Consider the following 15,972-nt stretch of genomic DNA (forward strand, 5'->3'; position numbering starts at 1 on the left):
CTACGGTGGTCGATCCAGCAGATCATGAAGATGCTGGACTGTATGATGACCGTGCTCAGTGGGCGTAGGCCGGTTGTAATAGCAGATGACTTCAATGCCTGTGCCGTAGAATGGGGAAGCCGTTTTACGAATCAGCGGGGTCAGTTCCTGCCAGAGACACTTGCCATGCTAGATGTCGACTTGGTTAATGTCGGTACCAAGAGTACCTTTAGTGGGAACGGCGCGGTGTCGATTATTGACGTTACATTTTGTTGTCCTGGCCCAATAAGTAATTCGAACTGGAAAGTAGACGAAGGCTACACTCACAGCGATCACCTGGCAGTTCGCTACAGCATTGACTAAGTACAACAACAGCGCGTGAAGGAAAAGGCGGCTAGGCCAAGGCCAACTCATACTTCGAAGAAGGGGCGTTTAGGGAGGCGCTCCGCCGTGAGCGAAACTTACTTGGTTAAGACGGTGACGAGCTGGTGGCAGTGCTCTCGCGTGCGTAGGGCGTGTCCACCCTAGAAATGGGAGACCACCGGCTTACTGGTGGGCTCAAGTGATTGCGGAGCTGTGTCATCCTGCTTACGGGCTAGGCGGCGGATGTAGCGAGCAGGATCTGAGGAAGAGCGAAACGAACGACGGGTAGTGTTCGCCGCTGCTAAAGCCGCGTTAAAGACTAAGATAAGGGCAAGCAAAAAGGCCTGCTTTGAGGGCCTTTGTCAGAGTGCCAATGCGAATCCGTGGGATTACGCCTACAGGATCGTGATGGTCAAGACGAGAGGTGTAATGACTCCTACAGAGCAATCTACAGAGATGTTGGAGGGAATCATCGAGGTGCTTTTTTCCGCGCCATGGCCCTAGTTCTTAGTCTCCTTTCGTAGGATAGCCGGAGATAAGGAGAAGGTCACCGATGTGTAACTTGCGGGGATAGCAAAGTTCCTTAACGTAGGTTAGGCGCCAGATCCGGACGGAGTTTCGAACCTGGTCTTAAAAGTAGCTATTGCAGAGGCTACCGAGATGTTCAGGTCTACTATGCAGAAATGCCTGGACGAGGGAATTTTCCAGAAATTTGGAAGAGGCAGAGTATGGTTATATTGCCAACGACGCCCAAGCAACACACATGTTATATAAAAGTTACGACAGCGCAAGTTTTGGTTGTATAGAAGTTTATTTTACGTTATTTCAACACAATGTTAGAATTACGTCAAATAAACTTCTATACAACCAAAACTTGCGCTGCCGTTACTCTATTATAACATGTGTGTTGCTTGGGCGGGGAAACCGCACGGAGACCCGTCGGTGTAAATGGTCTCTCGAGCAACTCGGCTTCCGGAAGGGGAGGTCGACCGTAGACGCTATCCTGTCGGTTAAAAAAACCGCTAAGATAGCGCTCCAGCGTAAGAGAAGGGAGATTCACTACTGTGCAGTAGTGACTCTGGATGTAAGGAACTCGTTCAGTAGCGTCAGTTAGCCGGCTATTGCCGATGCGCTTCTGCGCCTGGTGATACTCGGGTACCTGTACAAGATTCTCGGAAATTACTTCCAGAATCGAATACTAGTTTACGAAATAAAGATGGGTCGGAAATGCTCTACCCCTTCTTATATCCCCATTGTTTAGAAGAAAAAAAAAAAAAAACTCAAACGTGAAATCTGTGTTACTGTACGTCAGTGAAACCTGGTATGTATCAGTGGCAAACAATCAATGATCTGCATCAAAAGATGTCTGAAGTATACCGTTCTTGCATGGCGCCCTCAAAATTAAATATTTAAGGTGGAACATCATCGTAGCTGTAACATAAAATCTGTGCTGCTATACGCCAGTCAAACGTGATATTTAGTAGGGGAAAACACTCATCGGTTGCAGGTCTTCATAAACAGATGTCTGAGGCATATAAGTTATTCGAACTAGAACTAGATCTCAGACATTAAGCTCCACCGTCGATGTCACCAAAAGCCGATAGAGAATTCAAGAGAAAAACTGGAGGTGGGTCGCTGGAATGGAAAGATTGAAACCCAGTAGGACATCACAGCAGTGGTAGGCCCGGAGGCTCCTTCCAGTGCTACCTCAATAAGGAAATAAGGTGACATAAAATAAATTAAAATGTGCAAATTTATGCATTTTGGAGCTTGCAAATAATCTTTCTCTAGCTTGCGAAATATTTGACGAATCTCTATTCAAATTATTCACAGCCAAAATCTGCAAACTGCCAAATCTTTCCGATTACAACATAGTTCTCCGGGCAGCAACAGGTCCGATATGCAAAAATGCAGGCACGTGACTACAATCACGGCATCTAGGCTTCCCGATAGTCACCGAACCGGATCTAGGTTTGACTTTCATGCCGAGGTCTCGATCAAAGTCGAAAGTGTGGCATAGTAACCCAAAGCTTGTTTCTAGCATCAGCTGGCCAGTGGCCATCCAACCTCATTCATAACGGTATGCAAATGGGAGACAGACGCACCTGGTCACGACAATGAAGACCCCACAGAGAAAGGTCCTCCCCATGCACATCTAGTTATTAATGAATGCGCAGCATAGGCAGGCATGACTCGGGTTTCAACACCTCCAGAAGAGAAAAAATCGATTACGTGGATTGCGAATTTTACTATTGCAAACTGGTTTCTCCGTTCTGAATGTGGTGCTGCCGTGCCGCTCGCCACTACTCTAATGGCCCGGGTCGGTTGACACGCTGCTAAGCATGAAAGATCATCGAACGAAATCGACACCCGGCACGGCACGTACCTTCTTACCGTGCTGAGGCTGGTGCCGGATATAGTTCCATGGTATTTTAAAAAAGATAATTTATTGTCTTTGGGTGATTGTATTCCTGAACGTCGCTTAGAGCAGACATTATCAAATTCAATATCAGTTTTTTTTTCTGAATGTTCTAAATTTTTCAAAAATAGTTTTTCTGGCACAAGAATTATCCGCAATCAGGCTCTAAACGGTACGTGTCTGTGCGGTCTCCATCTGTGGAAACCGAAAGTTGTTCTCTGTGGGAATTTCCCAAGCCCAAGCATGGTACTGGGGGAGAAAAACTCGTTTCTCCTCAATAGTAGTTGTTGATGATGGCGATACGCATTCGCCGTGATCGATACTGAACTAAATTAAAAGCGCGGGAACAAACATCCCATGTGCGAGTACGAGGGGCTTGGGTATGAGATATTGGGTTAATGATCCGATCTGTTGTGGTGTCGTGGGCTTTGCTGGCAAGCAAATGCAAGGCTGTTTGGTACGCCGGCTAGTTCTTGCAAGGTTGCGTACATTTTCTTCTGGATTTGCAATACATGGTCATACGGTCAGGCTGTGTACTGGTTGAAAAAGAAAAACAGGGTATGTGCTTACCGATGCCCGGTCGGAACATGCCTATCGGCATACCCCTACTGTTCTGTCGTACTACATCCTCGGCGATAGCCTTTGTGAATGTGTAGGTATTTGGCCATTTGTCCAGCAATCTGTTGAAAAAGAAAAAGAGCGATTGTTAGGTATCTGTTTGTACTACTTTTTATTATATTTAATCAATTTCATATTTTCCGGAATTTCTTTTGGAAATCTATCGATAAATTTCTGTAAGAGTTCACTCAATATGTTCTATAAGAAATTTCTTGCGTTTTTGCAATAATCTTAGGATTTGAGAAACAGAACAGCTACCAGAGGAGTGAATGGAAATGAAAATCTAACCCATCCACAAAAATGATGATAAGTTAGTGTGTTAGAACTTCAGAGCGATCACCATTTTGAATGCCGCAGTTTTTGCAAAAGTGCTATTACAGATCATCTTCGGTCGTCTATCACCAAAAGTAATGAGTTTGTGGGAAGTTATATGCCATGAATACCAAGTCCCAACCCATCACCTGTTTATCGGCTTCAAGGCGGCATACGACAGTACCCACTACACAGATGGACAAATCATTGACAAATCTAGGAAGTTTACCAGATTGATAAGAGCAACGATGAAAGGTGTACAAAATTGCGTAAGGATTTCGGTTGAAGTGTCTAGTTCATTCGAATCTCGAAGGGGACTGCTGTGACAAGGTGATGGAGTTTCCTGCCTGTTCTTACCCTGCAAAGTTGGTATTTGTAATAGGCGTGACCGACGCTGAAGAGCTGCAGCTGCAAATCGATTTTCATGGTAGCAAATGGGTGATGCAGTGTTATCATGAATTCGATCACTTCACGACCTCAATTGGTTGCAATCGGTAAAACTTCTCCCATCGTGGAAAGAGTACTCTGAAACCTCTTCCTATGCAGGTTATTTTTATTAAAAGTGGGAGAGCTATTCAGAACCAACATTGTGCATAAGAAATTGATGGTAACTATGGCAACGGCGGTCAAAAGATCTCAGGGGTGTTTCAAGGCCATCCCATGGAGTTCCATGGGGGTCGCAGAGGCACACCAGCGGGTTTCAAAGGGGTTTCAGAGGATCCCAGGGGTCTGCAAAGAGGTTTCAGGGGTTTGCAGAGGGCCTCAGGAGGATTTCAGGGGGTCTCTGGAACATTTCTTGGGGTCCCTGATGGTCTCAGGGAGTTCCGGGGGGCGTGAATAACTATGGCAACGGCAGTCAGGAGATCTCAGGGGCGTTTTAAGGCCATCACTTGGAATTCCAGCGGGTCGCAGAGTCACACCAGCGGGTTTCAAAGGGGTTTCAGAGGGTCCCAGGTGTCTTCAAAGGGGTTTCAGGGGTGCTTCAGGGGTTTTCAGGGGGTCTCAGAAGGAGTTCAGGGAGTCTGCTTACGCAGAAATTACAGATATTCAAATATTTACATTATGTCTGATAGCCAAGTAGCTCTAAATGCTTTGAAATCAGCTACATGCACCTCTAAACATGTTTGGGAATGTATTATTTAATTCACTTCAACAATTAGCTCGCCGTAATCAGATGAAGCTGTTTTGGGTTCCAGGGCACTGTGGAATTGATGGAAATGAACAAGCCGATATGCTAGCAAGACTTGGTTCGTCTCACCAATTCATAGAACTAGAACCGTTTTGTGCTGTATCTGGTTGTTTTCTCAGAATGGAGTTTAAAACATGGAAACATAAGAAAATAAAATCCAACTGAGGAAACACCACTTTTGCGAGACAGTCCAAACGTTTTTTAAAGCCACATATTGTGAACACTCGCAAAACTGCCCCCACTCGCATAACAGTCCCATCTTTGCTCGGTTTCCTATTCATATGGGATTGTTATGCGAGTGGAAGCAGACAATCTTAGAGCTGCCAAATAGATATCTAAGTATTTTTACAGGCTTTCTAACAGACCATTGTCGAAGCCGTTATCATCTGAAGCTAATTGGAAAATTTCAGGATGATGTATGTCGCTTTTGCGACATGGATAAGGAAGACTCGGAACATTTGTTGTGCCGTTGTCCGACAATTTCTGCTGAAAGAATTAAGTTCTTCGACAAGGGGCTAATAGAACCCCTTGATGCATGGAGAACAAACCCCAATGCGGTAGTACAGTTCATCTGAACTGTCGCACCGTGTTGGAATCAGGCTTACAGTCAAGGTTTGATTATTGCTAACACCAATAGTAATACGTCAACTTGACATAGCTAAATAAAACTGGGGCATATGTCACGATAGATCTAACAACTGGTCGCAGTGTCTTAGATACCCAACAAGGAATAAAAAAAGGGGTCTCTGGAGCGTTTCACGGGGTCCCTGATGGTCCGAGGGAGTTCTAGGGGGCTTGATATATGTTTCAGGGGTCTCAGAGGAATCCAGGTGGTCTCAGGGGTTTTTAGAGGAATTTCACGGTAAAAGAGAATTTACTCAGGGGCGCTTCAGGAGGTCTCAGGGGGGCTCCGGGGGTCTCAGGAACATTTCAGAAGTTGTAAGGGGCGTTTCAGGGTGTCTCAGCAGATCTTAGAGGAGATTTAGAAGGCCTCAGGAGTGCTTCAGTTAGTCTCAGGGGCGTTTCAAGGGGTTTGATTGGGTTTCAGGAGGTACCTCGTGGTCTCAGGTGCATTTGAGGGTTCGAATGACGAAATAAGCAAATTGATGAAAAAGATGTATATTGACTGGTGACGCGATGTAGTTCATGGAATCTTGTTGCAAAAAGGCTGTTGGTTCCAAGGCGTCCCATGGGCGCTTCAGGGGACCTCAAGAAGGTTATAGGAGGTGTCAGGGGCGCTTCAAGAATTTCTGGATGTTCCATGAGAGTTTCGGAGGGTTTCAGGGGCGTTTCGTGGGTTTTAGGGAGTACCAGGAGATCTCAGGGGTGTTTTAAGGGGGTTTTAGCGAGTACCAGGACGCCTCAATGGATTTTAAGGGAGTCTCAAAGGCGAGTCACAAGGCTCAATGGTGCTTCAGGTGTCAGGGGCATTCTAGGAAATCTCAGAAGGGTCTTAAAGGCTCTCAAAGGTGTTTCAGGGGATGCTAGGGGGCTCCTGGGGGATTCCATGGGATCTCAGGGGCGCTTTGAGTTTTCTCAAGAGAGTTCAAGAGAGCCTCAGGGACGTTTTTGAGACTCAGGGAGTTTCAGGGGGTTCCAAGCATGGTGCCAAGGATTCACAGTAGTACTTCTAGAGTTCTTGGAGGCATTCTAGGGGTCTCAAAGACGTTCCAGGAGGTCTCAGATGAGTCTCAGAAAGTTTGAGGGGCGTTTCAGGGTGTGCCAGAAGGTTTCAGGAGGATTCCAGGGGATCTTAGGGGCGCTTCAAGAGACGCAGGGGTGTTCCAGAGAGTCTCAGGGTCGTTTTAGGGTATCTCAGGGGACTTCAGGGTTCCAAGGATTCACAGGGATACTTCAAGGTGTCTTAGAGGCGTTAAAGGGATCTCAGAGGATCGCAAGGGCATTTTAGGCGGTTTCACTGGGTTTGGGTTCATTGGGATTCCAGGGAGTCTGTGGCACTTCAGAGGGTCTCAGGGGCGTTCCAGGTAATCCCAGGAGCGTTTTAGGGGGTTCCAGAGGTTCTTAGAAGACTCTACAACATTTCCCCGAATTCCATTCCTCGGATGACATTGTTCCGAATTCCATTACCTCGAACTCGAATTCCGAATGACCATTACCTCGAACTCGAATAGTGTTTTTTCTTTCAATTATGATTATTTTTTTTCCTAAATCATGTCATGTTGATTTATAAAACTTATAACATAAAAGAACAGCCTATGATTAAAAGAAGGAAAAATCTCGAATAAAAATATTACCAGTTTTTCGAATTCCTAAACTGTTTGAAAAAAGGATACATAGGCAGTTAGAATGCCAAAATGTGCTTTAGTTGTAAGGTCAGAAAGAATAACGAATCAATGCTCACAAAGGATTTTTTTGTTGAAAATGTTGTAAACTACTTGGTGTACCGTTGATTACCCAATTATGGGGTAATGAAATTCGGGGAATCGTTCTAAAGCCGTCTCAGAGATGTACCGGAAGGTCTCAAAAGCATTTTAATGGGCCCCATTAGGTTTAGTGGAGGTTCCAGGAGCATTCCAAGAGGAAAACCCAAGGGCTTTAAGGGGGTTCTGAAATGCCTAGAAACGCACCTAAAACCTCCATAATCTCATTGAAACGCCATTGAAATCTCCGTGATCAATTTGAAATGGCCCTGAAACCGCCTGAAACACCATTAACAGGCTGCATGAGATGCCTCTGAAACGCCACTGAAATCCCTTGTAATCTCTTTGAAGGGTCTTGAGACCACTACTAATCACCCTTAAAACCATGGGCGAAGCTACGAACTTTGTCAAGAGGTGCACTACAAACAAATATGCATTAGTTCATCCATTCATCATTCATCGCCCCGTATCTCACAGCAATTCATTCAAATTCTAGGGGGCACACCCGACACCTCGGTAGTTTCGCCCATGCTTAAACCCCTTTGAAACGTGCTTGAAATCGCCATAATCTCACTGACCCTCAAAAAGATCCCGAAATCCCCTGAAACAACCCCTTCAAACGCCTCTGGGTGTTTCCAGAGAGCCCAAAAAAGGGGATCGCAGGGGGCCTTTTTAGTTAATGCACCCTCAGCCCCATGACTTAAAAAGAGATTACAGTCTATTAGTTTTTGTACGCCTTAATCGTCAGCAGTTCGTTTTTGGATGTCTGCATTGTTCACCGTGACTTGGGTCTCTTCACATTGCTCGATCTTGGGCAATGAGAAAACGGACGCTAAAGAGGGCTGTCAGGAAACCTATTGGATCACAGCCATGACCCTACATTTTTAATTTCAATTGAAACTTTCAGAAGAAGTATGTTAATAATGTTTTCAAACGTCAACAATGGAAACAAGACCCCGTCGGTGTCACCTTGTTCGAATTTCATTGCCACTTTGTTTCGCACTTACACACTCACGCACGCCCATACAATATCAAATGAATTCCTCTGTTCTAACTTCCCAAGCAGCACACAAGTCACAAAGGAGTGTCGACAGCGCAGGTTTTTGGTTGCACAGGAGCTGCATTCATGTAATTCTAACTCAAAGGCAGAATAACTTGAAAATGACTCGTGTCCAACCAAAAACCTGCGCTGTCGACACTCCTTTGTGACTTGTGTGTTGCTTGGGTTGATTAGAATATAATAGCCGACGAATTTGTCTAATGGTAATGTATGCTTTGTATATTTTACTAAATTAATCTATAACCCATAAAAAATGTAGCAAACATGCATTTTGGACAATTTGAAAATTTCAATTGAAACCCAGTCGATGTGAAAATGACTCGAATCCCATCGTTGCGTCGATGAAAGTCGAAAGAAGGACGGATGAAGCGATGTGCTTGGATGTTGTTGTGAGTGTTCTCGTCATCGGCGTTATAGGCCCAAAGATGCTGATTGATCTCGCTTTCGGCGTCCTGTTTTTGTTTCGACTGTGTAGGGCGCTGATCACACAAATGGAGGGATAGATATTGGGTTTTTCATTAGTATTTATGTAAGAGGAAGAGAGACGGACAACGAGTGATCCGTCCGAGGAGATCGACCCAAGAAGAGAGATACGAACAGTGTACCGCGAGATCCCATAGCAACCGAACGAGCTACAGTGTTGCTCCGCGTGAAGTGTTATTACTAAAGGAAATCCCATTTCATTAAATATTGTTTATCGACAATTGCTTCAATAAAACTCGATTTAACTCACATGGGGGCTCAACCGGGATTTCCCTCATGTTTTGAGTCGGTTTGAGCGAGAATTCTGCGTTGGAAGCCAATTCTGCAATTTTCTGCAAATGGCGTCCGAAAACCCATGCCGGGATCGAGACCAATCCTAGCATCAGAGTCTGTGTGAGGTGTCGGAGATAGAGAAGAATCTCCACACCATAGAGAACTTTCAGTGTGGCTTCTGTGAGATTGGAGAGTAGTCTCCACAACGCTGCAAACGAGAGCGTTTGCTACTGTGTTTGTGAATCGGGGAAGTACAGTTTCCATCGAGTGAGAGACGCGTCGCGATGTTCGTGCGGGAAGTGCTAACGAGGCTGACAAACCCGCAGCTCCGCGAGTTTTGTTCGGCAAAGAACTTGCCCACGACCGGCAAAAAGGAAAAATTGATTCGGCGATTGTTGAGTGTCAGTGAGAACAGCCAAGAGGGAACAGTGTTGCACTCTGCGAGAGAGACGATGGCGACACCCACTCCGAAGGGTGGTGATCAAGCTTCGGATTTTGGACTTTCGAGTGATGATGAAAGTGTAGTGTCGAGAGGCAGTGTGCGTGCGCCGCAGTTCACGTTCAATGATATTGGTGACTCCCTCGAACGATTTTCTGGAGAGCGCACCGACAGAGACATCCGCGACTGGCTGGACGAGTTTGAACAAACCAGTGAAAACTTTGGTTGGAGTGACGCACACAAGTTTGTGTACAGCCGCCGTCTTTTGAAGGGCACGGCTAAACTTTTCGTGAACAGCTCGAGTGGCCTAAACAGTTGGAAGAAATTGAAAACTGCCCTCGAAGCGGAATTTGGTGATAAAGTGTCTAGTGCCGAGATCCACGAGCTCCTGCGGAACAGGAAGAAGAAGAACGACGAATCGTTTCTTCAGTACATTTACCATATGCAAAATATTGCAAAACGAGGCCGTATTGAAGAAGAAGCCGTCTGTGAATATGTGGCAAACGGAGTGGACGATGTGTCGGTAAACAAAGTTTGCCTGTATGGTGCGAAAACCGTTGCCGAATTGAAAGAACGTGTGAAGCAGTATGAAAAAATGAAGTGCCAAATGCGTGAGCAGAACACCCGTACGCCGAAGAACACCAACACAAGTGACCGCGAGAAGAAGGAATCAAAAGCAAGTGTGAAAGATTCCTCAAACACAGCCAGCAAGAGTGACAGTGTGCGCTGCTACAATTGCGGCAATCGGGGCCACTACGCGAATGACTGCGACACAAAATCGCGTGGTCCGAAGTAACGAGCCTGGATTAAACAAAGAGGAGAAACGTCAAAATTGGAACAGTCAATTTTCTGTCATCCCCATAGTTCCAATCGAGCAGGAGACCTGTCAAAACAACAAGGATTCGCCACTTTGGTATACTCGAGACACTTTAGTCCGAAGTGCTTTGGCTGTGGTGAGCACGGGCATCGAGCCAAAGACTGTGATCGAGAGAAAAAGAAGGCCGAAGTGAACACGCTCTCCGACGGCATGCCGGTGTGCGAGATTCAAGTGGATGGCGTCGCTCTTCGCACATTGTTCGACACTGGGAGCCGCTATAACTTGCTGTGTGAGAGTGTGTACGCGAGAGTGGGAAAGCCGCAGTTGCACCCAACCATGATGAGCTTCAGTGGGTTCGGTGCTGCAAAAACGCCAGCGCGTGGGACGGTGGAGGTCGATGTGTGTGTGGGAGCGAATAAATTTCCGACGATGACGTTCTATGTCGTCCCGGCGGGATGCATGAAATACCACGCCATACTTGGTATGAGTGCGCTGCAGTACATGGACGTAGAAGTGAACCAGAAGGGTGTGAACATTAAGAAGAAAGCGATCGAAAGTGATGTGACGGAGGAGAGCGAGATGATGCAGATTTTGAGTGCGGGCGAACGGGAAACCATCGACGTCGATCCCCCGTACGCTGAGGTGGTGAAGGACATGATCGATAATTACCACCCGAAAAGTGAGGTGCACAGTCGAGTTGAAACGAAGATCATCTTGACCGACGACGAACCCGTTCATTCGGCTCCGCGGCGGTTTGCACCAAAGGAAAAAGAAGTGTTGGAGAAAACTGTCGATAAGTGGCTGCAGGCGGGAATTGTGCGCGAAAGTGTTAGTGAATATGCCAGTCCAGTGACACTGGCCCCGAAGAAGAACGGTTCGTTGCGCGTGTGCGTCGATTACCGCCAACTGAACAGAAAAGTAGGTAGTGAAAGATTGTTTCCCCATGCGGAACATTGAGGACCAGATCGACAAACTGAAAAGTGCAAAAGTGTTTACTACCCTTGACTTGAAGAATTCATTCTTCCACGTGCCGGTGGAGGCTTCCAGCCAAAAATACACCAGCTTTGTGACGCATATGGGACAATATGAGTTTCTCAAAACTCCGTTCGGACTGTGTAACAGTCCCGCGAGTTTCAGCCGATTCGTGGCGGACGTTTTTCGCGATTTGATTAGAAGCGGGGTGTTGATCATTTACGTCGACGACGCGATTATTGCGTCTGACACACCCGAAGAGAATATTGCGGCGTTGCGACGAGTGCTAGAGGTGGCCAGTGAAAACGGCCTCCAGTTCAACTGGGAAAAGTCGCAGTTCCTGAAAAGTGAGGTCGAGTACCTGGGCTACTTGATCAGTGAAGGGAAGTATCGACTGTCTCCCGAGAAGATCCGCGCAGTGAAGAGCTTCCGAGTGCCGTGTAACACGAAAGAACTGCAACGGTTCTTGGGACTGACCAGTTATTTTCGCAAATTTGTGCCGGGCTATGCGGTAATTGCGAAACCGCTGACCGATCTTTTGAAGAAGGACATGTCGTTTGTGTTCGGTGAGAAGCAAAGTGCGAGTTTCGAGCAGCTGAAAGATAGCTTGGTGTCAGATCCGGTGCTGAAAATCTATGATGCTGCTGCTGAGACGGAGGTGCACACCGACGCGAGCAAGGAAGGATATGGTGCAGTGTTACTCCAGCGGGATCAGGACGGAAAATTCCATCCCGTTTATTACATGAGCCAGAAAACGAAGTGTGCCGAGAAAAACTATAGTGCTTTTCATCTCGAAGTGCTTGCGGTGGTGAATGCAGTGCAACGGTTCCGAGTGTACCTGCTCGGGATACCGTTTAAAATTGTGACCGACTGTGCTGCTTTCCAGCATACGCTGAAAGGGAAGCATCTCAGTCCGCGAGTGGCCAGATGGGCATTGTTGCTCGAAGAGTACACGTACACCGTGGAACATCGACCCGGCAATCGTATGCAACATGTCGATGCGTTGAGCCGGGCGCCGGTGATGATTACGACTGGCGATCCGCTGGTGGAGTTGATCAAAAGTGCTCAAGGACGTGACGAAAGACTACGAGTGATTTGTGAGCTGCTCAAAACGCAACCATTTGAGGACTATGTTGTGACAAGTGATATGTTGATGAAAGTTGTGGAAGGACGTGAAGTGGTTGTCGTGCCGGCAGAACTACAGTGTGAAGTGATCCGACGTGCACATGACAATGGACATTTTGGTGTGAAAAAACTTGAAGACATTATCAAGCGTGACTACTACATTCCGCATCTCAGTGCAAAAATCAAGAGGCAAATTGAATGCTGCGTGAAGTGTATCCTTGCTGAGCGGAAACGGGGAAAAACGGAAGGACTCTTGTCGCCGATCCCGAAGGGCGATGTTCCTTTCGATACCTATCATGTGGACCATGTGGGTCCTATGGACGCGACGGAGAAGCTCTACAAGTACCTGTTTGTGGTGGTGGACGCTTTTACGAAATACGTGTGGATTTATCCAACCAAGACGACGAATGCGGCCGAGGTGATCCAACGATTGCGACATCAGAGTGAGTTGTTCGGAAATCCTAGGCGTATCGTGAGTGACAAAGGGGCGGCATTTACGTCCCACGACTTTAAGGACTATTGCGCCGAACAGAACGTGGAGCACATCGAGATAACCACAGGAGTTCCCAGAGGAAATGGCCAAGTCGAACGCGTCAATCAGGTGATTGTGGCCATGTTGACGAAGCTAAGTGTAGACGATAAAACCAAGTGGTACAAACATGTCGGTAACATCCAACGCTGGATTAACGCTAGTGTGCATCAAAGTACGAGTGTGTCACCATTCGAAGCCCTGTTTGGTGTCCAAATGCGGCATGAAGGCGATATTCGACTGAGCGAGCTTCTCGAGGAAGTAAAGATTGCCCAATTTGACGACCAGCGGCGCGAGATCCGGGAGAAGGCGAGGGCTGCAATCGAAAAGGCGCAGGATGAGCAGCGGACAGCGTACAATCTCCGTGCAAAGCCGGCGACGGACTACAAGGTAGGTGACGTCGTGGCTATCAAGCGAACCCAATTCGGAGCCGGGAAGAAGTATGCGTCGGAGTACCTAGGACCATACAAAATCGTGACGGCGAAAGCGAACAACCGATACGATGTCGAGAAGGTAAGTGGCGAGGGACCGAAGCGGACCACGACTGCTGCGTCCCATATGAAGATGTATCGGGTCTGGAGTCCAGATCCCTCTCAGGATGACCGAGATGTAAGAGGAAGAGAGACGGACAACGAGTGATCCGTCCGAGGAGATCGACCCAAGAAGAGAGATACGAACAGTGTACCGCGAGATCCCATAGCAACCGAACGAGCTACAGTGTTGCTCCGCGTGAAGTGTTATTACTAAAGGAAATCCCATTTCATTAAATATTGTTTATCGACAATTGCTTCAATAAAACTCGATTTAACTCACATTTATACTATTGTGATAATTTGAGAATCTACTAAATCCTCATTTTCCAGCGATAATTTTCCACTAATCAAATTTATTTTGTTGACATGTTGCGCAGCCGACGCCTTTGACATGAACTCAATGGGATTTGTGTACGCTAGTCGCTGCGAAGTCGTGTGCGAAATTCGACTGTGATAATAATTAATTCGGGTCGAGTCTGAATGGGTGCATATGTCGCAACTCGCAATATACGAGTGGATGGATTCCCGAGCAGAAGAAAATAACAAGTGAATAACATATCAAGCTATTTATCTTAAATACTACCATACCTTGATATGCCCTTCATTAGGTAGTAATAAGAGGCAAAATAACAAAAATGAATACCAAAATTTTGTATAAATAACACCTAGAAAATAACAAGTCTTGTTATTTCAATAATGAATGCATACCTAAAATTTCAAGTGCTTTATTTGTTATTCCAAAGTTATTGAATAACAAACTAATAACATTTCTTGTTATTGAATGTTTCATTTGTTCGATGACTTCATGATGTAATAGCAAATCTAGTTCTTTGGTTATTTTCACTGCTACACCAACAAATACTACATCAATACCAAACTCTGCTCAAACACCTCCAACTGTTATTGTGATGTTCTCATAACATTTCGTAGAATAACGCAGCAATAACAATTTTAGGTATTAGAGCACATGTTGCTCTTCGAAATCTTCCGGTTGTTGGTCGTTCGGAGTTACGCCACCAGTAGAGTTTTCCGCTAACAAAAGTGAACCAACTCCGAATTCCTTATAGTGATAGAATTGTTTCCTGGAGATTTGTGTGATTATAATGGCAGTTCGGATGCTGCCCGCGTATTGAATGTGGCTGTGTTGCGTGTTTCGTTGCATATTGTGTAATCATTTGGTGGGCTAGAGATTTCAATTTGGAGGGCATCGGAAGTTGGTTGTGAAGAATTATCTTTTGTTATAATGTGATCATGTGGAATGTGATAAAATCAACCCTTTTTCGGTCGTCGGTGCACCGATGGAGAAATGAGCGTACAACTTTATCTCTGCAGACTATGAAGAATCTGGTGAGATCTTTCTAATTAAAATCGTTATTTACATGGAATATTTATCAAACCAAATACGTGCCAGAAACAAAAATTAAAATTTTTGATTCAGGAAGTGTTAATGCATTTCAGATACCCAATTGATATCTGGATGCATCAATGCGGGGCTTAGTGTTTCAAAAAACGACCTCAAGATGTACGTGGAAGTCCTGTCATACTTGAAATGAGTCGTTGGATGTGCAGTAGAGCTATCACCTTCCATCTCCAGGACCAAAACTGTTTGCGTCTATGGATAAAAGTTTTTGTCTGAAAATAGACGCAGACGTTTTACTTCCATAAAAGCACTGCCGGCCAGTGGGAGATAGATTGTATATACAAACATACATACATAGAGCACATGTTGCTCTTCGCATGGTATTTGTAAGGTATGCCCTTCTGCTCGGGTTTGTTATAAACTATCATCTTATTCTCATAGATATCGAAGAGACTTTGATTACAGGGATGGGCTTAAAATGCGATTCATTTCCGAGTTCAACCACGTATTGGGCTCTCGGAAGGCAATCGCACTGTTGGCGATGAGGCTTGCCAAACAGTACAGTTGGGCGGCGTTAAGTCAGACCGGACCATCTGTTTTTCAATGATTTCGTGAAAATGTCCTGCAAGCACTTGAAATTTGAAACCTCTGGCATAATTTTCAGAAATACTATGATTCTTTTATGTAATGGCACATCTGCAAACGTCGAAAATTTTAGGTTTAACGAATTCCTCAGCTTATCTTTACCTGCCCGAAAAATCGCGTAGTCCACTCTGACTGAACGCCGACTAGTTACGCAGTAAATCAGTAATAACCATAGGTTACAGATGAGAACCATTTCCAATATTCCACGCAAGTTGTATTCGATTTATGTGGCCGAAAACTTAATGCTTTATCTTCAAAACGATGTAGTCGATGAATGTTATCTTCGACCGAAACAGTATCTTCCACCTTTACTTGGACGATATTATCGCATGAGCTGGCACAGCGATCATCGCATGGGATTTTAATATCTTATACACGGCAGGTTCAGTTCACATGTGTGCCTAGAACGCGTGGCACCACTCAATCGCTGTTTCCAACCGAGCTAACAATCCGTGTAAAATTAGCAACAAACTGT

At 45.7% G+C, this 15,972-nt stretch overlaps 2 protein-coding genes across 5 annotated transcripts in view; one reads left to right on the forward strand and one right to left on the reverse strand.

Annotated features, from left to right (window-relative positions):
* The window catches only part of LOC109418818 (homologous-pairing protein 2 homolog), a 375,251-nt gene that overhangs the window by 58,272 nt on the left and 301,007 nt on the right, over positions 1-15,972 (forward strand). The gene's annotated exons all lie outside the window — the stretch shown is intronic.
* LOC109405806 (fatty acyl-CoA reductase wat) overlaps positions 1-15,972 on the reverse strand; it is a 168,239-nt gene that overhangs the window by 46,791 nt on the left and 105,476 nt on the right. For both annotated transcript variants that reach the window (XM_062861146.1, XM_019678865.3), the window contains exon 5: positions 3,332-3,441. In XM_062861146.1, the coding sequence (XP_062717130.1) occupies positions 3,332-3,441 (110 nt within the window). The remainder of the gene's footprint in view (positions 1-3,331; positions 3,442-15,972) is intronic.

The sequence above is a fragment of the Aedes albopictus genome, chromosome 3 (genome assembly GCF_035046485.1).
Source record: "Aedes albopictus strain Foshan chromosome 3, AalbF5, whole genome shotgun sequence".
Lineage (NCBI taxonomy): Eukaryota > Metazoa > Arthropoda > Insecta > Diptera > Culicidae > Aedes > Aedes albopictus.